This window comes from Bombus fervidus, chromosome 3 (genome assembly GCF_041682495.2).
Source record: "Bombus fervidus isolate BK054 chromosome 3, iyBomFerv1, whole genome shotgun sequence".
NCBI classification, from domain to species: domain Eukaryota; kingdom Metazoa; phylum Arthropoda; class Insecta; order Hymenoptera; family Apidae; genus Bombus; species Bombus fervidus.
Genome location: NC_091519.1, coordinates 3,430,351 through 3,457,826, shown reverse-complemented (window position 1 = coordinate 3,457,826; position 27,476 = coordinate 3,430,351). Strand labels below are relative to the sequence as shown.

Genomic DNA, 27,476 nt, shown 5'->3' with positions numbered 1-27,476 from the left:
GATATATAGATATAGAGAGAGATATATTGCAAAATAACGTTCTATTATTTTCACGGAAATCTGGACATTTGATAAATGAGATTTAATGCAAGTTCTTTGAAATTTCAGTTCGAGGAGTAATTCATCAACTGTTTCATTAACGACGCCTAATACAAACCAAAGCGATGAAAGTAAGTACTTACAACCCACGCCCAAATAGGACGTAAAAACGCGGCAATGTGGTATAATTGAAGTTTAATTACACTGAGTAACGTTAACTATAGTTTCGCGTAGTAAACTTTTCGTCGAGTATAAAACGAAATTAACGTTTAGCCTGTTTTAGCTTCGATGAGAAAGATGGAAGATATAACGTACGCAAAATTAATCTTCCTTGTGAGATCATTTACGTGGTCAAACCTACAATTACGGTAAGAATATTATATTCTTATATTTCTTCGGATTTCCGAAATTTCTTAAGGAGTTGTATATCAAATTAATCGCGACGAAAATTTATAATTTCAATTTTTCATTCGAACGATACATAAAAAATAAACTTTTCATAAAAGATTGACATAAATATCAATAAATGTACTATATATAGGTAAAACAAATTGAATAAAATTCAATAGCTACGTAAAATTTTGTATAATTCTATTTTGCTGATCATCTGACAAACAATAATATTTCCGTGAATACTGAACAGTATGGATAAATAGTATTCGTACGAGCGGTAAAGAAATGGATCGGTGGCTGAGATATTTGAAATATTCGATATTGCCAAATATGAAAGCATCTGCAAGGATGAAACGCTTAACGAGCATCTTGGCTGCGTAGAGGACGCAATGGAAGGGGCGTTGTCGACGAAAAGGATGAAAGGAGGGGATGAAGAGAAGGCCGAATCGGCAGCAGAAAAGCAAAGGGTGCAAGGCGCCGGCGTGAGGGCAATCCGACGCAATGCGGGCAGCGCGACGAGAAGCAGCAATCAAGGATCAAGCCTTTCGATGCACGATTCCTTCATCGATGTATTAATTTCTAATCGGCAATCTGATATGTCGAAGGTGCCACGCTTCTGCCAACTTTGCCTTACAACTTCTTTACAGTATACTCGTCAAACTGTAACTAAAATATCAGAGATTCTACGACACAACGATATAACAATTTTCTTTTTATATTTCGATTATTTGATTTTTAGAAATGTTTAAGGTTCACTGTTTCTTTGACTGATTTTTTCTGTTCAATTTTCAATTTTTTCAAAATTTTCCATTTTGCCAAACCGCTGCCGTTTATAAAATAATTGAGATTCTTCATAAAAATCCGACATTATATTTCGGACAGTAGATGCTACTTTATGAGTCTATCTATCGATGTTCTAAAAAAAAAGATTTCTTACACAGCGAATAAATTCTCCATTGCATGGAACTTTTTCTTTAAAAAAATTAACAGGTAAAGATGCAAACTGTTAATATCATCTGGAGAAATCTGTACTTTTCATTTCGTAATTACTCGTGGAAGAAATCACTTTATCTATCTTTGGATGGTCCAAGGTTAGCCCTTTAACGCGGAGTCTAATCTATTGCGAAAAGACATCGATGTGTCAGATAGCGTAGCAGCTGGCTGTGTACCAATCTACTCATTCCCCTTAGGCAGCATCCAACGCGTTAGCTGTTTGCGGATAGATTAAACGGCGAAGATGAGTTAAGTCGCAATGTAAATTGATCGTAACGTATATAATGATCGCTAATATTAAAATTATCGACGAGTAAAACCGCTGTTTTTTAATAAACTAAGAATACGTTCGAGTAACAAATATAATAGTTCTCGGACACGTAATCAGATTTTTCCGCAGTTGAGGTTTTGTAGAGTCAGCCCTATGCTTTGTTTTGATGAATCAGCTCGAACAGCAGGGAATGATGTTGAAGCCTGGCGTAATCCGTCGATGACAAATTAAAGGGGTAACCTCGCGTGCTAGATTAAACATTTATCACTAAAAATCTTAATTTTAATATTCGCGATTAAGCGTTTGTGGAGATGCCACGATCGGATCGCTGATATTTTTTCTATAACGATAAATTCAAGAGTCAGCTTTAATCGCCAATGTTATTGAAAGAATAATTGAAAAATACAGTATTTGCACATAAATAAACAATAAGAACAGTTTAAACGAAGTTGCGTTTGGGAAATTCATTTTATCGAGAGAATCTTAGAAATTCGTTGATAATAGCTTCTAAAAAAGAAAGATAAAAATTTTAATTTCCATTAGCGATTTAATCACTACTAGAAACTGTCCTTGTGATTCGTTGCCAATGGATTTGAGAGTCTCGAATGTCGTTCGTTTGTCTTTTATATCTCATTCGTGTTTGGTGCGGGTCATCGAAAAAAGTTTGATTAAATCTCCGATTCCCACGGGTAGATACCTCTTTTATTTATTCTATGATATAAGCAAACTGATATATAGATTTTTATGCATTCCAGTAATTAATTTAATAACCACTTCAATATTTTAATTCGTAATACCATCGACAGCGAATTTGGTTTCGTTCGTTTTATAAAATTTTAATGTCGAATAAAAATGGAGAAGAAAGAAATATTAATCGACGATGAAATACAATCAAGGAGTGAAAAGCATTCCGTTTAAAGAATTTCATGCAGTTTATATCAGAGCCGTGATACAATTTACGATTTACTAAAAAATCCAGAAACTATACGTGTAAAAGAAAAAGTACGGACCGACTTGAAGCAGTAACTTTTTATAGAATCTCTGCTATTTTAAGAGAAGTTTCGAATTCTTTCCCGATTGCATGTAAATAGTTAGATCATATTTATTAATCCTATCAAGTATTAAAAGACTTATTTACAGTTCTCATAAAATATTCTTATCTTTATCCGAATTTTATTCAAAAATAATATTCTGCTAAATTACGAAAAGTTGTCTTTAGCGATGAAGAGAGATTCGATCAATAATCAAATTTATTTCGTATTATTTTCATAATTTGCGAAAGCAAGCGCAGGTACTAAACTGATAAATGTACAGAGAAATCGTTATGATTCGGCCTGGGATTAAATGATGGAGGAGGTGCAATGAAATTTGTAAAAACACTGGATTTCCAACTGGAAAAAAGCCGAAATATAGAATTTGCAAACGAAAAATTGCATAGTCAAAGTTAGATCGATTTAACAGGTGCAGGAATAAAAAAAATTCACGCTATTCGCTTGTGAAAAATTCGTATTCCCACGAGATTACGCAACCGTCCAACAGAATGGAAAATGTATAAATATATTTAAACCATACCAATAATATTATAATATTAATTTAGTTTAATATTACAATAATATAATATTAATCGAACGTTGTAATTATTACACGTTTTCACGTTAAAGAATGGAGCGCTAGATCATATTATTCTTCGATCGAAGGAATTACAAAATAGTTACACTTAAAGAATCGGTAAGATTTTCTACGGATTATATCTGCAGAAGAGAACATCCTATCGAGTGTTCTAAAAATTGAGACTTTAGTATTTGTTTGCTTGGTAGACATTAAAAATACTTATACTTTAAAATGACTTCTGCTTGTTTTCAATTCCGCAGTTGCTTGGAACTTCTGTGGCTGTGGATTTTATCACGAAGAGAGTGATTTATAGATTCTATTCGAAGCCAAGCAAATATCTTTTCAAATTCTTCGATCTTAGATGGAACTTGATAGCAATAGTTATGATACACGAATAACTACAAAATGTAAATAAACAATTACGTCATCTACCTAGAGCAAGTATTAAATTTCATATCAAATGTGAAGTAAAGAAACGATGAGATAAGAGTAAGCATTTTCGTGTTAAGAGATAAATTTTTAATTAAAACATAATACGCGTGATAACGTATTTCACGTTTTAATTATCGTCTCTAGACGTTGTCTGAAAAAAAAAGAAAAAAAATAAAAATGTATATTGATTACTTCGAATGCATCTACGATGTGAATCAGAATTGAACAAAATTTGTCTTTGCTTACTTTTATCTTTAAGAGGTTAATGGAAAAAAAGAACATTCAGGTTTGTTCGAAACACAAAACTACGTTCTGCAGAATTCTGAAATGCAGTAAGATTTTCTTCCGCTGATTTGTTACTATAGAGATTTAAAAAAAAATAATAAAAATGTATATTGATTACTTCGAATGCGTCTACGATGTAAATCAGAATTGAACAAAATTTGTCTTTGCTTACTTTTATCTTTAAGAGGTTAATGGGAAAAAAAACATTCGGGTTTGTTCGAAACACAAAAATACTTTCTGCAGAATTCTGAAATGCAGTAAAATTTTGTTTCGCTGATTTTTTACTATAGAGATTTAAAAAAAAAAATAAAAATGTATATTGATTACTTGGAATGCGTCTACGATGTGAATCAGAATTGAACAAAATTTGTTTTTGCTTACTTTTATCTTTAAGAGGTTAATGGGAAAAAAAACATTCGGGTTTGTTCGAAACACAAAAATACTTTCTGCAGAATTCTGAAATGCAGTAAAATTTTGTTTCGCTGATTTGTTACTATAGAGATTTAAAAAAAATAATAAAAATATATATTGATTACTTCGAATGCGTCTACGATGTAAATCAGAATTGAACAAAATTTGTCTTTGCTTACTTTTATCTTTAAGAGGTTAATGGGAAAAAGAAACATTCAAGTTTATTCAAAACACAAAACTACGTTCTGCAGAATTCTGAAATGCAGTAAGATTTTCTTCCGCTGATTTTTTACTATAGAGATTTAAAAAAAAAATAATAAAAATGTATATTGATTACTTCGAATGCGTCTACGATGTGAATCAGAATTGAACAAAATTTGTCTTTGCTTACTTTTATCTTTAAGAGGTTAATGGAAAAAAAGAACATTCAGGTTTGTTCGAAACACAAAACTACGTTCTGCAGAATTCTGAAATGCAGTAAGATTTTCTTCCGCTGATTTGTTACTATAGAGATTTAAAAAAAAATAATAAAAATGTATATTGATTACTTCGAATGCGTCTACGATGTAAATCAGAATTGAACAAAATTTGTCTTTGCTTACTTTTATCTTTAAGAGGTTAATGGGAAAAAAAACATTCGGGTTTGTTCGAAACACAAAAATACTTTCTGCAGAATTCTGAAATGCAGTAAAATTTTGTTTCGCTGATTTTTTACTATAGAGATTTAAAAAAAAAAATAAAAATGTATATTGATTACTTGGAATGCGTCTACGATGTGAATCAGAATTGAACAAAATTTGTTTTTGCTTACTTTTATCTTTAAGAGGTTAATGGGAAAAAAAACATTCGGGTTTGTTCGAAACACAAAAATACTTTCTGCAGAATTCTGAAATGCAGTAAAATTTTGTTTCGCTGATTTGTTACTATAGAGATTTAAAAAAAATAATAAAAATATATATTGATTACTTCGAATGCGTCTACGATGTAAATCAGAATTGAACAAAATTTGTCTTTGCTTACTTTTATCTTTAAGAGGTTAATGGGAAAAAGAAACATTCAAGTTTATTCAAAACACAAAACTACGTTCTGCAGAATTCTGAAATGCAGTAAGATTTTCTTCCGCTGATTTTTTACTATAGAGATTTAAAAAAAAAATAATAAAAATGTATATTGATTACTTCGAATGCGTCTACGATGTGAATCAGAATTGAACAAAATTTGTCTTTGCTTACTTTTATCTTTAAGAGGTTAATGGAAAAAAAGAACATTCAGATTTATTCGAAACACAAAACTACGTTCTGCAAAATTCTGAAATGCAGTAAAATTTTCTTCCGCTGATTTGTTACTATAGAGATTTAAAAAAAAAAAAAAAAAGAAAAAAGAAAAAAGAAAAAAAATGGTATTTATATTTCTTGTTTCGTCCCTTCTCTCCGTCGTACAATAGCGATTTATGCTCGTGCGAGCGAAAATAAATCATAATAGAAAAAAAAAAAAAAAAAAATTGCAGACACAGAGTATAAAAATGTGTAGAGTTAACATCAATGTATATCCTTCAAGCATGCATTAAAGCTTACACTGAAAGGCATAAAACTGTCTATACTTGTTAATATATGATAGACCTTAGCGATTTGGCCAGCAAAACATACTAGATATTTAAACCTCGTCTATCTTAAACGGTTCGAGACATTTATTTGTGTTATTTATTTCTTCGCTCCTGGACTTCGTTAAATATGTAATACATTCTTGTTAGTTATGTTAAATTCGCTGTATCGTCAATTAGAAAAATGTTCCACGACCCGGTGAAATATCTCGTTCCGTGGGAAGCGACTGAAACTGTAAATTTGTTCAAGAACGCAACGATATAAATTAAATAGCGCATGCGAAATATCACGTCTTGAAATACCACGCCTTATGTGTGGCCGGTTGTGTATTCTATTTGGAAGCTGCAAATAATTATGTTTAATAACTTCCTTTAGACGTTATCCCATCATACTAATCATATTTTCTATGTACTCTATGCCAATAACGGAACGATGGCTCATTTGTATGGGAAACGCGCGTCTCTTACGCTACGTGAATAATTATTTCGTTGGGGGAAAAAATGTCACCTTTTAAGTAAGCAAAAGAAAATTCTGAAACTTTCATGCATGCTCTGAAAACATAAAATGATGGAAATCCTTTCAAGGAGGGAAGAGAGAGTAGAAATAAAATAAAATTTATCGCGTTACGAAAACTATCTGAAACGGAATTTCGACAAACGTTTCTCTTCGATTAAACCCTTCACATATCATAAACGACGAACGTAAAAAGATATCGTTAACTACGTTAACGGTAAAACTAGGTCAATTAGATGAAAAAAAAAGTTCACTCTTAAATTTCTTTCCTGAATTTTTATCTGTATCGAAAAAAGTTTCGAATATTTGAGTTAACGAACGCCTGTATAATGTAGTAGAAAGATAAATATTAAAATATTTCAGAACTTTCGTACATTTTTTGAAAGCCTATAAAAATAAAAAACTCAGAGACGAGGTTAAGCGATCCAGTTTGCCCACAGAGTATAAAAAAATATGTCTGCCTGCGAAGGATTTGAAAACAAACGTAGCAAATACATAAACTCAAATGTAGGCATATATGCGCGAGATAAAATGTTTTTAAAATGTATGAAATTACAAGCTTCTAGAATTTTGCATGTTTCGGGTCACCTTTCTCTCGTTTTTATTTTTTGGGAACGGGACAGCTAATACTTCCAGAATCAATAACATTATATCTGCAACGTTCGTATTTGCCAACTTCCGTTTTCTTTTTCTACCTTTTCGTCGTTTTCACCAAGTCGTGCGCATGAATATATATACACACACATATATTAAACCGAAGCTCGCCTTAATATCTTTGTCCTTTTACTGTAATCTTAACGACACTTTGTCCGTTTTTCTTTCTTTCTTCAAATATTACAAAATCGTCGCATAAAATACGAAAGCAATATTTAACATACATTGCGTATTATAGAAATTTAATTTTCATCGAGTTATGACAAGAACGAGATGCGTATTTCGAGGAAAAGAGAAGTTAGTAATAAAGAAATCACGTAATGGGGTAACGAGGCGTTGAAATTTTACGAGGCAACCCTGAATCCTGAATTCAAATATGTGGCACCATCTAGAGACGCAATCGAGAATATGTACAGTCGATAACGTAAGTTTGCGACAGTATTGCAGACATCTACGTTATCCACCACTCTATAGAATCTGAACCATGATGGCGTTGCAAGAAAATGGACCAGATATCGATCAAATACCTTGTTCTTTCGAAATAAGACCTTTTTAAGATTTCGCAGATGCGCCAAGAATGAAAATCGGTCGAATTACCTTCCACTCGATGTACATTCGTTTGAACGGATATTCATCGAATACATTTACAAAGACAGGAGAAGTTAACGAAAAACAAGTTCGTTAAGTAATTAAAGTAAACGTATAAAAAAATGTAACTTTTAATCGACATAGCTATAAATAAAATATAATCGGCACTGAAAAAAGATATCTTTTTCTGTACTGAAAAAAGATGCGTCGTGAACCTACAAATAGTAAGGTATAATTCGTTATTGGTTAAGGAAATTAGGAAACAAAACAAAGAGAACTGGGTCGAGCCATAAAACCTAGGGTAATCGTTACTTTGTTTTCGTTGTGGTTCCTCTCGTTCTGTTTGTACACGACAAATAAAAATGATAAATAATAGTATCTATAAATCTAAATAATCTTTGCATTTAATAAATATAAAGAAACCATATGCAACTCTGAATATTAAAAGAAAAGAAGTTTCATTAAATTAGTATTTATTTCGTTTCGTTCAAGTTCAAAGGGAATTCTTGCTAAAAGTACTGCTCGTAACAAAGACTCGCTAGATCGGTCAAGTTACTCGCATCTAAGCGACGTAGAGTCAAGCTATAAAACTACTAGGAAAATATATTTCAAGTTTAATGAACTAACAAGTTGATACTAATAAAGTGGTCTGGAGTTGTTCGAATTCAGGTAACTCGAGCAATCTGCACGAGGTTTAAGACAAAACAAAATTAGACATATCGAACATCCTACGGATACTAATTAATTTACTAAATATTGATAGACCGCGAATATTTATGCAAAAATAAATTGACATTAGGTGAACCTTCGGCGTTACTCGGTTTATTGCGTTTAACGAGTTTATAGTCGAGATTGGGAGTCGAGGCAACAACGATGAGATAAGGATAAAAAGAAAAACGCACGAAAGAGTAATTTTCGCGCAAAAGCGACAGGCAATTCGACAAGCTTTTGAAAGATAGTTTTCACAATTTAAGCTAAACACGTAATCGGATCGAAACTCGCAGTGCCGTTTGTTCGACGGACGTACAAAGTGCAATGAAAGCGCTGCTTAAAATTACTTGTACGTCGTCTCAACAGGTAGGCCGGTGGCGTACACTCTCCAAACTCCAAATCAGTTTCTGTGCGTCATCGCGTATGCCGGAAATCATGAAGTAATCGTGCGACTGTGACCAAGCTAGCGCTAAATACATCAGCTCGTAAAAAGCTTCGCACCTAAAAATTTCTTACTCTTACATAAGCTTTGAAATTTTACACTAATGAATAATTATGCTATCAAAGTTAAAAATTCCGGAAATTTCCCTCTAGAATGAAATGTTTCGCGAATTCTTCATTGAAAGAATTAATATTTTTTGACCACAGCGAACGCAAATGAAGTAACTGTAAATTCCTCCTCGTGAATTCAGCTTTTAATTACCGAGTTAATGAAAAACAGGTAACAACGGTTGCCGAGGGCAAAGGATTCATGAAATTGTATCGATATCGTACCAACGCGCTTCGTGTTGCTATCTTCCTTCAACACCATGCTCCTTTTTTTTTAACAAGCGTTTACTGTTACGCAGTTCAAATCCTAAAAGCAATTTATGTTTAATCTTCGCCCGGATTTTAAAAACTTTGCTTCGAGATAGATGAAACAAATAATAGTATTAATACGAAGTTTCAATCTTCTTTTACATTTTACTTCTACATTCTATTGTTTGCATTAGAAAAATCACTTTTACGGTTTCGTGCTATTTTCGTAGTGCTTTTCTGCTTTTCGTGTTCTTCCGGATCGAATCGACCAGTAAATTAATTACAGTGCAATACAACGAGGAAAGAGAACAGGGGTGTATCACTTTGAAAATATTCCCTAAGCTGGTCGCAGATTCGCTGCAACTGGATATTTTTAAACTTTTGTCCTTTGAATGTTAAACACTGGTTTCATTGTGGTTCAACTTTGTTTCTACAACGTTCGGAAATTTCACGTGGCACGCTCGTTCTAGCAAAATAAAAATTTCATCGATGAGTGTAAAAATAAGAAGAAAAAAATTCCTTGTTGTAACATTATGACACTGAAAAATATTCAAACGGTCTTAACGATTATACCTTAGGTTGAATTTAACAGGTATCTTCCATTTTAGGATATTCCATTTTATGTAAAGCGAGATAAAAATTCTCCCGCTACCCCGTTATTGTTGCAAATGCTTCAATCAAAGAGACGAAACATTATCAACCGAAAGACGTAGCGATCATTCTCAATTTTCTCTACTGGGAACAACAGTTAAACGAATTTAATTTAGCATACGTGGCTCTCTACTTCCAACAAACTGTTCTTCAGAGTATCAAAACCGAAACGACTATCTATCTACCCAGAGGAACGATACTTTCTTCTGACATTCTTTTTTACGGCTGTCAACATCAGCGAACATCAGCTCTCTATCGATACAACTTTTTCAGGGTTTCAATTTATAAAAGATGAAGCGGTGTCTGGATCGTAAACGATATCGGTGGTCGCTGTCTTCGCAGATATTACCTGCGGTCGACAATGTTTCTCAGTTTCTTGCGGTACGATGTGACAGGAAAAGCCGAGAAAGGAAAATGTGGAGACACGATAAAAGGAAAAAAAGAGAGTAATTTTTGCTTGTTTTTACCTTCTGGCCGCGTGTAAAAGTTGGTTCCAGCATTGCACGTAGCTGTAATGGATCAATAGTGGCGAACACAGTGACCGGATGGGCTGAATATAGATACGCGGAAGAAGTACAAGGTGAAGCATAATCATTTGTCGTTTCTACATTTTCCACCTGCGACCAAGCAGTCCGATTTACTGCTCTTTCGTAATTCGCGTCTAACCGGTGGTTCTTAGTGACATTTCAGCGATCCAACCAGACAAAATTATACATTGCACCAAGGAGATACGAACTTTTTATGTTGGCTTGCCAACCAAGTGATTGCGGATTTTGTCAATACCACCTAATGACACTTAGTTACCAACCCAATAGTTTCAAGGGTTTTTCAGTAACATAAGACACGATCTATATTCGACCAAACGTTGATACATATTTAATGTGTGTTAATAAAACGAAAAAGAATATAGATATTGGAATAATGTCGCTGAAAGTAAAAGCAAGGCAGATATATATATTTATAATTATAGTGGCTCACTTATAGAAAGTTATCAGATTCAAATTGTATTTGCATAAACTTTTAAAAGGGAGAAGTCATCCGATTATGTCATTTCGCTATGAATATGAATTTTGAAATGACCGCGTATCAGGGTAAAATCCCGACCTATGATCAATTAGCAAACTGCTCGATAGATGGGAAATTTAAGGAATGCTGGGAGTAACGATGGTTAATGTTGAAGTGGTCGCCACTTCTACGTCTGATCTTTAGTTTTCTCAAGCACTGAAGCCATCGACAGCACATAGACAAAAGACTGCGTCGAAGACAAACCATAAGCGGTACATATGTAACGTTGGCTAGCGTACGGATCTGGACCACATCACATTGTATTCCACACTTTGTACTTTAATATGTATATATATATACTTTTTTTTTCTACCTTACAATTTATGCACGCCTTTCTTTGTATCCACACACATCAAATAACCTTAACACATTCGTCACCCAGCGTGATTCGGCCAAGTTTCCTGCGGGGCCCAAATCCGACCGCCGGTACGCAGAATGTAAATAAAGCGACAAGCGGGAATTCATCGTTTATCACCTTCGATTCATTGTTTATCGCCTTCGATTCATTGTAAAGAAAAGATTATTTGTTTCTGAAATGGAGAAAGCGATAAGCTTTCGAGTTGGAGTATTCCGAGGGATTTCATGGCAGATATCTCAGATCTTTCATTTAGTCGAGAAGCATACTTGTGAGACGTACATCAGTGATTTTTTTATCCTCAAAATGTTCAGTAAACAGCGTGAATCAGTAGCGTAAGTCAGAAAGTGAGGAGATTAGCGATGACGGAGTCTATAACTATTGTTCAAAGTGCCCAAAATCACCCCAAATGTGTTTGGAATGTTTTAACGAATACCATGCAATCTAGAATAATGTAATATATTATCCAGAATATAAATTAATAAAAAGTGTGGTATAATGTGTTTTTAATATTTTCATCTTGTATATCCTATATATAATATCGTATACTTAATTAACTCGAACAAGAAGAGCGTCACCATACTTTGGCGACGGGGTCCCCACGGAAGTATACCCGTCGCATAGATATGTGCGACGTGGCGACGAACGTGTTAACAGTTAACAAAAGAACGTAAGTTGCAGATTCTAATACGTTTTATATGACACGTAAAGATCGTGTGTGGTAAATGTTCAAAAATATTTTCGCCGATCATTATTCGGTTCATTATCAAAATTGAATTTTTTCGCGCTATATTGCTGACATTTCGCACTGTGCAGTGTTGTTACTCTCGTTGTTCCCGACACGCTAGGTACGTATTTTCGAAATAAAATAAAAAAAGACAGAAAGATCGTGGTAGTGAAATATCGATTACGTTGTCATACTTCATTTGGAGTGTTGAAGGGTATCGCGTTAAATGATTGAAATAAATCTCTTGAAATATTTGCTGTTATATGACACAGACGAAGCTTGGAATTCATTCCATTTAATTATTCGCGTTCGGTACTGTGAAAATATATTTTATCGCGATGATAATAGAGACAACAAAAGCTGCCTTAAATATTTCTCCTTTATACTTCAAAATGTTATTTTATCATGAAAGCAGCAGTTAAAAATAAGAATGAATGGAAGTTAATATGCAGAAACGAATTATTTAATGTCTATAAGTCTTGTTTGTTACTATAATTTATTACTATATCGATTTACCTAAATGTTGATGCGGTCGTTTTAGCAGAGCTACATATTTATTGCAGCAAGTATCGAATTAATTGGATTTAACAGAGTAAGTATAAATCATAATCATCCTGTGCAATTAGATTGTGAAAAGATTAATTGATATACTGAAAGTTGTATACCTAACGAGAAATTATATCTACAGAGACAGGACGTGTTTTAATCATACATTTTTGTAACTTAATCGCTGAATTTCTGAGAAACGTACAAACTCATTTTTCTTGAAAGAGATAATTATTCTCTCGTGGATTCCTTATGAAAAGGCTTCGTGCACGAGTTTAGACACGCCCCGGAATATTTACACTGTCTATATTCATGTTTCTTTACTATAGACACATTACTTTTACGTCATGCAATTAGAAACATAATATTTTCTCCCCGAGTACCGATAAAACCACGAATTACTTAAAAGGGAAGTTCGGCGATTCGAAAATTCAAACAAATTTGACGGTGCAGAAATGTAGTTCATGCGATGCTATGATAATAACGGAACAGTTTTTTCTTTCTGCTGAAAAACAAACGCCAAAGAAATCTTGTCTTTTCATTTTACCCTGAATATTTGAGAAATTATATGTGTAAGATATAGAAAAAAAGTTGAAGTGTTCTTTATGATCTGTATTGCGGATGTGAACAATTTTCAAAAATGAACGTTTTTCTCAAAAACTACCCGCTGTTTTATTTCGTGTTGTCACACGTATGGATATTGTTCGAGCAGCTCCTTACGAATATGTAAATGCGTTGAAACAACGTACAACGCTGCTCGTGAGCTCTTGTATAGTTATTGCAGCTCATGTAAATTACTTACTTTGATTAAATTATATTAACTATGTTAAATTATAGACGTAATTTGTTCCGCCTTTCTTATCCTGAAATATGCCCGATATAAATAAATGCTACGGTTACGGTAGCATTTTCTCGCTAATATCCAACTAACAATAAATAGAGAGAATGAGTCGTGTCTAAAAATAAGCGAGATATCGCGTATATATCGTGGATTTATTGTATCGCGTAAATAAAGGGGAGGGGGGCGAAAAAAATACACCAAAAGTTGAACCTTCGAAAGATTGTAGGAGGAAATGGATTATGGGAAAGAAATTTCTTTTGAAAATTTTTCACATCCACGATATAGGCCATAAAAAAGAATACAATTTTTTATTTAACTTTCTTCTGTATCTTATAAAGTTTCTTAGATATTCACGACAATATCAAAAATTAAGATTTCTTTACGGTATGAGGGCGGAATTTTCATTAAGATCGTTTTTGAGCAGGAAAAAAAAATTATTCCGTTATTAGCATCGCATAAATTACATTTATGAAAGGTTGCAAAATTTGTCGAGTTTTCAAGTTGCCGAACTTCACCTGTTAGTCTTATTTATTTATTTATTATTTATTACGTACAGAAAAACTGGCAATTTACGAGAGCCTGCTACAAATTAATAACAGAAATATGCAATCGTGAAAAGAAATACCTATTTGTTGTAGGTTTCCACGAAGACACATTTCTAATTCGACGTGTTATATTAATCGTTTAAAGTTTTTATGGAACAGACGTGTTTGAAATTTTTACGATGATATACGCACGAGACCGCATATACATTGCATGTTTACCCAATAAACAACCTTGTAATGCAAGAGATAAAGCAGTCTTCCTCCACCATATCGCCTTCCCATTCAAGAAAAAGGTCAAGGTGGTAGATATAAATAATTATAAAAATAATTTATTGCAAGCTACCTGTTTTAACGGAACACGTGCAGCAAACGTTGGGTAAAGGACGACACAGCTCGCCGTAATCAACAGCAATCGAACATTTAATCACGTTATTACGATAGCATCGTAACGATACTCTACGACCAAATATCTTCATTCTGTTAAGTTGATGCAAAATTCACATGGCGAATATTAGCGCACTAAGTAGAGCTGCATAATGAGAGCTACAAAACAGATTTATCGCGGACTTCCTCAAATCATCCATCTTGGCAAATATCAAGACCGCAAAGATTATTATTATTCGCACAGCTTGCTTCCCTTGTTTTCTTCTTCTATGAAAGAAAAATGCTCCTTTTTCCTCTAAATTGTTGTATTTCGATCGATAGTAGATACACCGTATGTATTTCAATTATAAAACTACAGATGAGAAATTAATTGCAATAGTTTTGCTTTCTATAAACTTAGCTAGAAATTTCCTGGTTTAGATATTCGAATATCTTTACGAGCCACTGCGTGTTATTTGCAAAGAAATTATACAAACGGTTAGAAGCCGAATGATTAATTGGAAACGCATTAGCAGTCTTCTGCAACATTTCCCAATTCCATCTTACACTCAGGATGAACTCACGTGAAAAGATATGCATTGTACTAGGTCGGGTGCGTGGCATTTAGGTGCAACCACAGCACAATTTCTTTAGACACACGTGCGCACCCACGCACACACACACACACACACACGTTTAAAATTATCCGTTCTTAATTAGAGAGTTAGTTATACCTATTCGCTCGGCGATTCTTCAATTAATGAGAACGAATAGGTTCTCTTCTTTTCCAGCGTGGTCGAGGGTGTGGTCTGTGTTCTTTGTGCGCTTTATCTTTATCAGTCGAGATGCGCAGATTCATTCACTTCGTCGTCATCTTTAATATTGTCGTTAAATATCATAACTACCTCTTTTCTTTTTCTTTTTTTTCTTTTTTGTATCGTTACAGATAAAGAAGAAGAGCAGTGTAAACGATAGAAGTTTTGAAATTATCTAATACGTGTTACGTGTATTCTTAAACCAAGTTTTCTTTGCTGACCTTATTAAATTACAAAATTTAATTTAAAATGCAAATATATATTTATATATGTAAATTCTATGGAATTCAAACTACCCGGCAAGCGACATTTTTATTTTTGTTTTGTTTTATCGGCAGTTTTCATTTGCCGAATAGAATAGATCACGAGAGAAGAACGATTCTCGATTTTCCAGGTAAAATTTGTAATAGATTTCTTATTAACTGTTATCGTATTTAATTTAATTATTCCCAAAATAAACTCGATTTTCCAGAATCGATCGTCTGATTTACCCAAGGATTTACGTTATTACAATACATATATATATATATATATATAATGCTGTTTCCTCATCTGCCATTCTAAAACGGGAAAAATGAAAGTAGTTTATAAAAATAGAATATGAGATATTCTAATAAGATTCGCAGAAGCATTCAAATACTGTTGCGAGCCACGTTATGCGCATATAAAATACGTTCCAACTTTAATAATCGTGTTAAAGTTACTTTCGCGAATCGCTATGGACAATAGCCATAAAGAGTATTACAGAAAAGATTAAAAAGTATAAACTTTCAATGGGAAGAAGAATGAAAATCAGGTCTAGGTAGGTAGGGCACCGTGCGAAATAGTGCCAAGACAGTTGATCTATAGATTCGGTGGAGAGGATTGTGTAACCAGCAATCGCACAATATATCGTCACTTGGCTCGTTACCATCTCTTCATTGCTTGCTCTTTTAAAATGCGCGAGATGCAAAGAAGCGATTCTTCAAAGTTTCTCGCGATAATTACAATCGTTTTGATGCGAGACTGCGCTTGTCGCAGATTCGTATTTTTAATCATGCGTCCTTTTATAAATAGACTGCGGATGTTTACGCAAATCAGTATTTTTATAAATGCTAAATTAAAGAAATGGAACCGCAACGCGGAGATTTATTCCGCGTGTTAAACATCATAACGAATTTGTGTATTTTATTTAAACTTCTCACAAACCCATAGACATCCACAACCTATTCGCGAATATCTTTATTTCTCAAGAACTTCGTTAGTTGGTCTTCGCGCAAAAAAATACGTATCTCGGATTTGTTATAATTTCTATTAATGTTTGTCAAATAAAATAGATTATTGAGAAATGTGTAATTTTGTGTGCTACACTAGATTAGCCGCGTAGTAGTGACACACATGTATGAGTATGAGTGTGTAGGGGTATGTGTGTGCGCAGCGTCTCGAAAAACGGATGAATGCAACTGTTCCGTTAGTAGTGTGGTATGGAAGGAAGATGGTGAGACAAAGAAAGTGCCGAGACACGTGTTAACGTATATCGACGAATATCTTACAAATCACATATTAAATAAATGTGAAACTATTTTGATATCAATTTTAAGTGTAATCCAAGTGTTCCTATACGTTTATTTCGGCGAAATTTTTGACACGAAAAGATATTTAACCGCCGAAGATATCTTTCTTCTTCTTGAAAGAAACTTTTCGTTAAAAGTATCAAAATAAAAACAACGTGTAAGGTAGATAAATTCTCGTTAACCAGTATGGCAACCTTTAATTTCATTAATCTTTGTAATAACTTGTTCCAACTTTTTAATTTGTAACTATTTGAAATATATTTAAATCAAATAATTAAAATTACGAAAGAAAGAGAAAGCAGTTGATGCTATAAAATGATCAAACTCTGATATATTTCACGTCAGTTGCAGGAGTAAATGCATCTATAGTCGATTCGCAAAATTAGCACACAATGAGGTCCAAATTTATTAAGTATTCTCCCTTCTTAGAACACCGTACGGTACGTAGTTCCTCTTTTAGATACGGGCCTAGACACTCTAAAGACAGTGCAATCGCAATAAATTGTTATTTATAGAGCAAAGAAATTCTTCGTTTCCGTAACTATTCTAATGCATCTTTTGACGCAATTTTAACGTCCAATAAAAACGCGATAAGAAAATAAAATCAAGCAAGTCCTTGAAACTTCCTGTCATAACCATAACGTTAGAAAATAGGATTCAACGATCCTGTAAGTTAAACAAGAAAAAGATAGTAAATGAACTGTTGCGTTAACGGAACCATAGCTGTCGTTGGATTAATAAATATACTTAATAAATATGTCTATTTCAAGCTCTGTTCGTTTCTCAATTGATGATATCTATGATGATCTCACACGTGGGTAAATTTGGATACAAATGAAAAAAAATATGCAATGATACGCCTACACGTCAATATTCCACACCTCGAGTGTTCTGTGTGAGTCATGTGCAAGTTTTTATTGTTTAATGCGTTCAGTTTCTGAAATTAGTTCTGCTACTAATTCGTCGGCAAATCTCTACGTTTGCATAATAAACAGACTGCGGAAAAACTATGCGCAAGAAGCAATGAATAACGTTGTTAAAAGAGACACAATCCATCTTTGTCAACTTTGATAATTATGATAGGTTTTTTATAAAAAAAAAAAAAAAGAAGAAAAAAGGTCATGAAAGACAGTGGCTGGACATTTCTTAAATATAATGGCCCATAAATCTATTATTATTAATACATATTTTTATAATTATTACTCCGTCTTACAACGCCATAACCTCGTCGTTTATAACCTTTATAGGAATACATTGAAGAGGCTACGCTTAGGAATACGTGTAGGCTCTTAAATTAAGAATATTCAAGAAGCAAATCATTTTCAGAGCGAACAACGATCCAAAGATAATTTTTCCAAATACTTTGCATTTCGTGTATGCGATACTAATTAGATACTATACTAGGCATGTGTCAAAGCGTATCAACCTTTTTCCCTATATCCATCTGAATTATCGAAAATATACAAATATTAATGCACGTTTCATATTTTTTCAAAGCTACTTTATTACTGCACCATCGGCGCTGTTTGAAGATTTGAGTAATTCCGTCTAAACGCAAACAGAAGTTAAGAAATGTTCTCTGAAGCGCATTCAGCAAGGCTCGAGTTCAATTCTACGAACTGATATCAACAACCCGCTAATCTAAGCATCCGAAAACGTAATAGAGATACGCTGTATCGCTTTTCGACAATTATAACGATAACAAACGGTGCAACTAGAAAAGTACTCTCGCGAATGATCAACTAATTCTTCCATAGCGTTTTATACAGTACGATCGGTTTAACTATATCGCGATGCCCTAATTTTTACATTAATCCTGATCTCATTTTAGCAGACAAATTCTTAGGCATCGAGAATGACAAAAAAAAAAAAAAAAAAAAAAAAACGCAGCAGGATTAGAGTGCGATTATTGAAAGTACAAAAAATGTTATATTCTTAGTATCAGATATGGAAGGTTATATGTGTTTGAGATGGGAGTGTGGATTTTTGCAAATGGCGAATACTGTGGCAGTTGTATGGGAACGAGTGCGAAACGAGTTGGAAATGTGTACGCCAAGTCCTTGTCTCCGGGCTGCGAAGCCACAAAGTAAATAAACATATACACATATACAAAAGGGGTTATACACCGAAGTTGCCTTATTTTATACGAGAAACTTGCTGAAACGTTTAAATCGTTTTTTATCGATATTTCCAGATTCCAATATCAACGTAATCTTTTGAAGTGCGCAGTAGGTACTTAAACCGGATATACTCTAGACAAATCGAATAATTTGATATTTGCGGATTCGATTGGCCAACCGAAACGAAAAGCCAGTAGCGAAGATTTAACGCGTAATATTTCTTACACTGTAATATTTCTCTAGCGTCTAGTAAATTCAGAAAGAGTATAGATGATCGGGCCAAAAACAGCCGACCACGACCGATACCGGTATGTATTCTCTAATTATTCGATGTAATCTACAGAATGCGTCAACCGAATATGTCAGGGCCGAAAAGCAGAAAATAGGTGCTTCAAAGCTATATATATATGTATATATAAGCTAGAGCGAATTCTAGCAAGAAATTTTATGTATAAAATCGAACATAATTATACCGATGCACTACAGAAAGTTCGACAAGAAAACAATGGCTGTCGGATTAAGAGAATTTACGCGTTTCCATTGATCGATAGTTGTTCAAATTTAGAATTTAAATAACCAGTAGAATCTGTTCTAATACTATTATTGTAACACCGTTTTGTCCTAATATTTAGACAGCGAATTTAAAGATAGATTTTTAGATTTAAAGATATAACCGTAAAAAAAACAATGTTTGAATATTAGTTCATATCGCGAATTGAATCTTTAAATTTCCATTAAATTAGGTTAAATATTAAATTATTAAAAAATGCAGAAAAATCCGCAGTCTAACTATTCTAATGAATTAAGATTTATTTAATATAGCTACGAATTTAATGCAAAAATGAATGCCCAAAAGATAATAAATATGTGCTCTTTCAATCGTGGGAAATAATCGAATTCAATAACACGTGTTAATGTAAACTTATAACACGCGTTATACATTCAAGTAACTGTGTATGCTTGCATACTTTACATGCTGAAGCTGCGCTTTATTATCTACGTATATACATATATGTCTGCTTTTTTCAAATCAATATTCATCAATGTTCCTGAACGTGGTTATCTAGTTAATTAAAACTAATTGTAAAATTACTGCATAAACGAGTATATTAAAATGAAGAACGTAAGTACTATAAACTTTTTTCAAACATTTTGTGCATGAAAATTGTAATTTATTACTTTATATATATATATATATACATATAAAATTCGTTCGGTAGATTTTATGCTAATAAGTAAGACGATAAAATCTATATCACAGTACAATGGATGTTACATTGTTTGATTTATGCATATGATATTACTTAAATGTAAAATAAATTAGGAACGAATTACGCAATAAGCAATAGATGTCCAATATCTATAAATATATATACACAGATTTTAGCTATGAATATATCACAATTTAATAACATGCAATAAATAAAGTGGTCGATTTTGAATAAACTAATAACAATTTAATTTCTATTATTATCAGTTATGTAAAATATCGCATGTGTATAAAATTAAAAAATATTGGACAGATAAAAATGGAATCGCATTTAGCAGGACGAAAACTAAGCAAAATTCAATGAATCGTGTCCTTTCCACGATTAAATATTTCGAATATCGAGAAGAACCGGAAGCGATTATCTGAGTATGCCGAAATAAAAGTAGTATATTACGTATTTGCATTATTTGGCAATTCATAGAATTCCTTAATTTTCAACGTAAATAATTAAGAATGACATTAGATTCTAAATAAAATAATGAAGAAGTTTCATGGCGCTGATATTCAAAATATTCAAAATACAGTGGGATGTTAAACGATATCGAAGAACGATACAATAGATAACACTTGTCATCAAAATTTCGATGACTGAACGATGATAGGGGAAAACTGATACAGAAAAGCGTATATTAACTTACCAAATGCCGTTCCCAAGTGAATTGTTCGGTACGTAGCGGGCCGCAACACCATGCTGTCCACTCAGCATGGCGAGATGTGTCAAAAACACACACGACGAGTCTTCTTTCTTGACGTTTAAACACGCGCGACACTCAACCAATGTCCCGTTCGAAAAGAAAAGATAAGCGACAATTCTAAACATTTCATGAATATACACGCATCGACAACAGCATCCACACACCTGGCACGTACACGCATACATGTAGCCTCGCTGAGAAAAACGTACACACATCGAGCATACAATCGCAAAACATACATGATGTTACATGCACATACATCGTCAGGTTAAACGAAACGAGCGTCGGATTCCCATTTAAGGTGATATGCGTTTGAATTTGATTCAAGGAATGAAAAAGCCGAGGTAACCTATGCCTGCATTGGAACGATACTGCGGCCAAACTATATACTTTAGCGGCCCAACTGTACGAGAAAAACGATTTTCACGAAAACCCGGTTTCCTGACACAAACTGATCTATTCGATGAAGAAAGCTGATACAAGAACAAAATGTCATTTCGTCCTACTAACCTATGCGTTGTACGTCAACCGGTTGTCGCGATTACTCAACGAGTTCAAAACATTTCCGCGATACTGACTCGTGCAGATATCACGACGGCTGCCATATTGAAATCTCATTCCGTAAGCCATCGACAAAACGATAGTGAAAGAGAGACAATCGCGTAAAATTTACTAGATGCGCAAAATTCGATCGACACTCGCGACCTCTTAAGGCGTAGCGTGGTATTCTGTTACGCCGTCAATATTATCGCAAGATTACATTATATATATCTTTCTTTCTTTCTACTATGTGTATTTTCTTCTATCTTTCTCTTATAGTATTTTTAGATAATAAATACTTTCTGCAAATGAAATATCTTGAATATAAATTTTTAAGAACTTAGTATTGTATTGGTCCTCTTGGTATTGTTCCTCTATTATCAAAAATCATCACTAATCGATAATGCAACTCTCCTGTTTGCACCGTCCCAAAAATGATTAAAACTTGTTACTTTATATTCCTATTCCTATCCATGTTTAAACGAACTGGTCGATTTTTCCCGCGATTTTAACTTAAAGTTTAAAGATGGGAATTGAGAATATTGTCGGTGAGCCTATGGATGTTGAAGCTTTACCATCGACGAGTGGTTATAATATAAAAAATAAAGAAAAAGATAAGAAATCAGGCAATTTGCCATGGTATGTTACTATACATAAATATGTAATTTCGAAATTAATAAATTTTGAGGTTATGTTTTTATTCCATAATTGATTTATATATTTATAAAGTAATAGAAAAGGAAGTTAAAATATAAACAAAGTAATTTAATAAATGAAGGTCATTAATTGTTTAGGATTGAAAAGTATCGACCACAAATATTTTCTGACATTGTTGGTAATGAAGACACAGTATCCAGATTATCGGTATTTGCTGAACATGGGAATTGTCCTAATATTATCATTGCTGGACCACCGGGAGTTGGTAAAACTACAACTATATTATGTTTGGCACGTATTTTATTAGGACCAGCGTTTAAGGAAGCAGTATTAGAATTAAATGCGTCAAATGAGAGAGGAATAGATGTTGTCAGAAACAAAATTAAAATGTTTGCCCAAAAGAGGGTTAGTACTTTTTTCTATGTTTGATACCATATTCGTATATCCCTTTAAAATTTTTTTCATCAAACATTTATTCCATGTTTACTTAGGTAAATTTGGCAAAAGGAAAGCACAAAATAATAATTCTAGATGAAGCTGATAGCATGACTGATGGTGCGCAACAAGCATTACGTAGGACAATGGAGATATATAGCAATACAACTAGGTTTGCACTAGCTTGTAATACAAGTGAAAAAATTATCGAGCCAATACAGTCACGTTGTGCCATGTTAAGATATGGAAAATTATCAGATGCACAAATTTTAGCAAAGATCATCGAAGTTTGTAAGAAAGAAGATGTACGATCAATCTTTAACAAATTGTTACATTTTTATTTGAATATTTGAATGAAAATGTATTGCAATAACACTATATATATAAAATGAATTAACTAGGTTTCACATACAGATGATGGTTTAGAAGCAATAGTATTTACTGCACAGGGTGATATGAGACAGGCTCTAAATAATTTACAATCAACTTATAATGGTTTTGGACATGTAAACAGCGAGAATGTTTTTAAAGTCTGTGACGAACCGCATCCGTTACTTGTTAAAGAAATGTTGGAATTATGTGCACAGGGTAAAATTTCCAAAGCATATGGGGTAAGATATTATGCTATTTTAAAAACTTTTATTTAACATAGCATAATAATATAAAATGCGCTTTTTCATAAATGTTTATAGATAATGGAACATTTATGGAAAATGGGATATTCTGCAGAAGATTTGATCAGTAATATATTCAGAGTTTGTACAAATCTATCCATCGAAGAACCATTAAAATTAGATTTTATAAAAGTAAGTTAAAATATATTTATATTGTCTATGAATGTGTAATGAATATTTTATATCAACATAGATATGAAAATACAAATTTGGAACTATCATTTTAGGAGATTGGAATAACTCATCTAGGAATAGTGGATGGAATTAATAGTTTACTACAAATGAACAGTCTTCTTGCTAGACTTTGTCAAAAAACTATGCAGAAATAAGAATAAATTCTACGATAAGAACATGTAATTTAAGAAAATAAAACTATTTATATATTTCTATTACATAATATTTTTATTTCTTCAAAAAAATGATTATTTTAATATTTTAATTAATACTACATATACTTCGACTAGCAATTGATGAAAAAATGATGTTCACGTAATGATATACACATATATATAAAGCTATCTTAATCACATAAAAATAAAAAAAGATTCATATTTTTAGAACTAATGCTTATAAATTAGGGAGTATAAATGTACGTTTCACGTACTTTGTACGAAATATTTGTTTAACTTATAAAGCGAAATTTTTTTACGTAATCGATTACTTTGAACGTTTATATTCCATAGTACATGAAATGAATGTATACAACGAAACATTATCAGCCAATATAGTTAAATATAAAATTTAAAAACAGGTATAAAAATAGGGTACGAATAAATCCAGGACAATTCAGTCTTCTTAAAGTACAGGTAAAAAGCATAAAAATATCATTTTGTATTTACAAGTGCATCGTATAAAAATCTTCGTAAGTTTCCCAGTTTTTTTCTATAATAACAGAGATCTTAAAAGATTCGTTGTTAACACTACTCGAATATTCATGTTACACTGAACAGAAAATACATAAAAATACGTATAATATGCAGTGTACGTTGATATTTGAAATATCATTCATATCATAATGGTTCTTTCTTCCCTTACTTTCTTTTTTGTTCAGCACCACTTTTCCATAGTGACAGGTGCTAAATGAGGTCGTGGCTTAGGGGAAGGCCATCGTAGCGCACTTTGACAAGACTCTGCTCTGGAAGGTGTCCTCGGTGGAGGTTGAGGTGGATTGGAATGCGATTCTTGCATTTGATTATTTGTTTCTCCATTTGTTTCCGTTCGAATACCTTTCTCCGGTGGATCACCTTTATGACTTCTCTTCATCGGTTTTTTAGCTATTTCATGGTGTGCAGATGGTGGTGCACTTTCTACGGATTGAAGACTAGCTGCTCGATGTAGAGACAATCGAAGTGGCTTTTTCGGTGGTGCTGGGCGAGATTTCGATTCTTGGGAGCTATAGACTACTGATATGTCCGAGTTTTCTGACGCTCGCGACTGAGTCTCCTGAAATAACAAAGAATCCTAAGCTACGGAAATTTTAATTCTAATTTCACGAATAACTACTAATCAATTTCATCCATTCGTTTAGTTACTTCAATCGTAATTAAAAATTTAACAAAATACCTGTAATCGATAATAGGTTGGTTCGGAATCGAAGTCTAACGGTTGTACTTGAGATGAATTTTTACGATTCTTAGATAAATGTTCCAAAGCTGATTCAACGCGCGGTGGTCTTCTACGTTGTAGTTGCGATTGTATTTGCGTTTGTTTGCAATCCAAGCTTGCAGTTGACCTGGTTAATGGAAATCCTTGATGTTTTTGTTTACTTCGTGATTTGTGATGACCATTGAAAATGCTAGCCGATGACGAGTCGAATTCGTTCGAGATTTTTACGTCTAGCGAACGTTTTGAATGGTCATTGTGCCTGCTTCTTACTGTTGGTAAACTCTGCCGTAATTCCATCGAATTTCTTACATTAAGGCCAGGAAGATTTGCAACTAACGCAGTTACCTGTGGTCCTTTTTGAAAAACCTAAAAAAAAAAGTAATGAAGATTAAATTCTAGCTGTTGCGAAATGTTGAAATAAATTGGGTGCTTTTGAATCTACAAACATTTTTTACCGCTCTAGAAGAATATTCAAATAGTTTGTGAGTTACTGTACAGTTGTTTTCATTTAAATGTCGCACCCTGTATTATAGGGTTGTGAAGAAATGACAAAGATCTATGGACTAACGTATAGAATAATGTATCATATTTTTTTGTACAATGCTTTCAACTAAGAAGAATAACGTATTTGTCATCCTCTCGTATACCTGAACTTGTTCTTGACGGGACGGTGGAGGGTCTGCAGGAACCTCGGCTCTACTTGGTGCGAGAAGATCCCTGACTTGTTCCTCGAGATATCCGATCCTGTGAGTCAGCCTAAGGTTATCAGATCGAAGAGTGCGGAGTGCTGCCAAGGATTCGCCTTTTCGAAGGACCACGATTTGCGCTGCATCGGGTGCAACGGCCAACAGCCTTGCTAAATCGCTTCTGCCTGCTCCCACCACAAGTTTTCCATTCACTTCCAAGATTCTGCAGACAATGTTGACCGATAAGTATGAGTTTCATGAGCGTGATTACGCTTAATTAGGTGAAATTTTTCAGTTTTCAAAGCAAGGGCTGACTTATTCTACTGAGACTTGGCGAAAAGAGTAATTTATTCTCTTTAAGAATTTATATAATTCCTATATAATTATATAATTCTAATCAAGGACAAAGTAAAGTAAAGCATATCATTCATGAAAGATATCAAAGTTAAAACAATTTTGATTATTTGTACTATTTTCTACTATACACTTAAATAAGTATAAAAGGCTGAATGTAAAATACAGCGGTGTGAGTTGTAACAAATTCTGTTAAAAAATCTACATGAAAATGGGAGGGAGGATAAAGGATAGGGTCATGTGAAGCCGCAGGTGCAATTAGCGAGGGCACTCGGCGAACTTCCGGTGCTGCTTCACGCTACAGTGACCTGTTGGGAACCAAATGCCAAGATTGCACTATTGTTCGACAATGATAGCTGGGTTACATAGTGTGAGCAGTCGATGTTATGTGTTATATTTATATGTATCGACGTGCTTTCTTTTTTAACAATCTTCACCTTTCTCCCTATTCCTTATTTTTTATTTACTTTCTTCGTTGTCTATCTTCTTCCTCATTGTTCTTTGATCGCAAATCGTAATTTTATTGCCCCAGTTTTGCTTGCTTTCTCTTGGAGAAATGTTACAATTTATTACGAACGACAGGTGTTCTGTCATGAAGATTATAAATGAAATCAAATGATCTATTCTTTACGATCTTTCCATTCAACGAGAAGAAATAATCGTTTTTCCTTTTACGTGCTAATTGCTAGGCGTAGAAAACACACTTTATGACTGTGTTCACCGCCGGTCGTCGGTATCCGGACTAAAGATAAAGGAAAAAGAATCCCGTTCACAATAATATACCGTTATACAGATAATGAGTCATTTTGTGACTTTTTATTGGATTACTTATTAAACTGTTTTTAACTTATTAAATTGTTTTTATAAACTTCACCATGACTGCGCATAATATGCAAAAATATATAAAATATTCAAAATACGATACTGATTATATAATATTTATAATATTTAATAAATGAAACAAATCTCTAGCTAGGGTCTACCTGTTTAGTTGTGTTCATAAACATATGAATTTACATAGATATCTGCAGTTTAGCAATCATTTATGTTTAAGTGTATAGTATAGTTATTGAATAAAATGTGGAATATTGTACTGTACGAAACCTGTCTCCCTTGCATAATCCAGAATCTTCAACTGCCCAATCGACATACAAGCCAGGTGTGTCTTCTCTCGGTCCAGCACCAAAACGGGGACTTTTTGGATCTGCGCTAACTTCCACTGCATGGATCGTAACTTGCGTAGAACCAGAGATACAACTATGAATCAAATATCAAAGATACTTCATTATACCGTGTTTCATAATCATTATATGGCCTAAAATTTCGTTAAGGTAATAAAGTCAATGATAATATTTAAAATACGATTAAATATATTTTACCTAGTTATAACATATATCGTACAAATTCGATATAATGTCTTTATCTTTATCGAGTTGTCATTTTTAAGGTTTTTATTGCTTTAAGATAGATACCTAAATATTGTATCATTTTTCTGTTTCTCCTGGGTCTCTGCCAATTCCAAAGCAGCCTGTAAAGCTCTGCTTTCTTCGCGAAGAGTTAAAAGTTCGAGTTCTTCGCGTCCAAGTCTGTATTCTAATTCAGCTTGTTGAATTCGAACATCGATATTACTGGAATAAAAACGATTAATTAAATTACATTTTTTACTAGATAATTACAAT

The 27,476-nt window shown here is 33.3% G+C and overlaps 3 protein-coding genes across 6 annotated transcripts in view; 1 reads left to right on the top strand and 2 right to left on the bottom strand.

The window, feature by feature from the left end:
- LOC139985918 (neuronal calcium sensor 2) overlaps nt 1-21,337 on the bottom strand; it is a 68,722-nt gene extending 47,385 nt beyond the window's left edge. Inside the window, exon 1 of the mRNA XM_072000821.1 lies at nt 20,790-21,337. The gene's annotated coding sequence lies outside the window, so the exon portion shown is untranslated. The remainder of the gene's footprint in view (nt 1-20,789) is intronic.
- A 507-nt stretch (nt 21,338-21,844) lies between these two features.
- Rfc4 (replication factor C subunit RfC4) lies at nt 21,845-23,541 on the top strand. The gene is made up of 6 exons (XM_072000795.1): nt 21,845-22,025; nt 22,181-22,448; nt 22,535-22,783; nt 22,880-23,089; nt 23,171-23,284; nt 23,380-23,541. The coding sequence occupies exons 1-6, from the start codon at nt 21,913-21,915 to the stop codon at nt 23,479-23,481; spliced, it is 1,056 nt and encodes a 351-aa protein (XP_071856896.1). The 5' UTR covers nt 21,845-21,912; the 3' UTR covers nt 23,482-23,541.
- Nucleotides 23,542-23,614: 73 nt separating this feature from the next.
- Nucleotides 23,615-27,476, bottom strand: part of Sprt (PDZ domain-containing protein sprite) — a 32,234-nt gene continuing 28,372 nt past the window's right edge. For 2 of the 4 annotated variants that reach the window (XM_072000758.1, XM_072000757.1), the window contains exons 7-11: nt 27,270-27,425; nt 26,902-27,054; nt 25,405-25,666; nt 24,716-25,123; nt 23,625-24,595 (exon numbers count right to left, since the gene is read on the bottom strand). In XM_072000758.1, coding sequence (XP_071856859.1) covers nt 24,200-24,595; nt 24,716-25,123; nt 25,405-25,666; nt 26,902-27,054; nt 27,270-27,425 — 1,375 coding nt within the window. In that variant the 3' untranslated portion in view covers nt 23,625-24,199. Of the gene's footprint in view, nt 24,596-24,715; nt 25,124-25,404; nt 25,667-26,901; nt 27,055-27,269; nt 27,426-27,476 lie in introns of all 4 variants that reach the window. The other 2 variants (XM_072000759.1, XM_072000756.1) reach the window with 2 other exon arrangements.

Bases quoted from the DNA above. Each gene is read 5' to 3' on its own strand.
- Rfc4 (XM_072000795.1), top strand. From the start codon at position 21,913: ATGGGAATTGAGAATATTGTCGGTGAGCCTATGGATGTTGAAGCTTTA. The intron at 22,026-22,180 runs GTATGTTACTAT...TTAATTGTTTAG, and splicing joins AAATCAGGCAATTTGCCATG to GATTGAAAAGTATCGACCAC. The intron at 23,285-23,379 runs GTAAGTTAAAAT...CTATCATTTTAG, and splicing joins TAAAATTAGATTTTATAAAA to GAGATTGGAATAACTCATCT.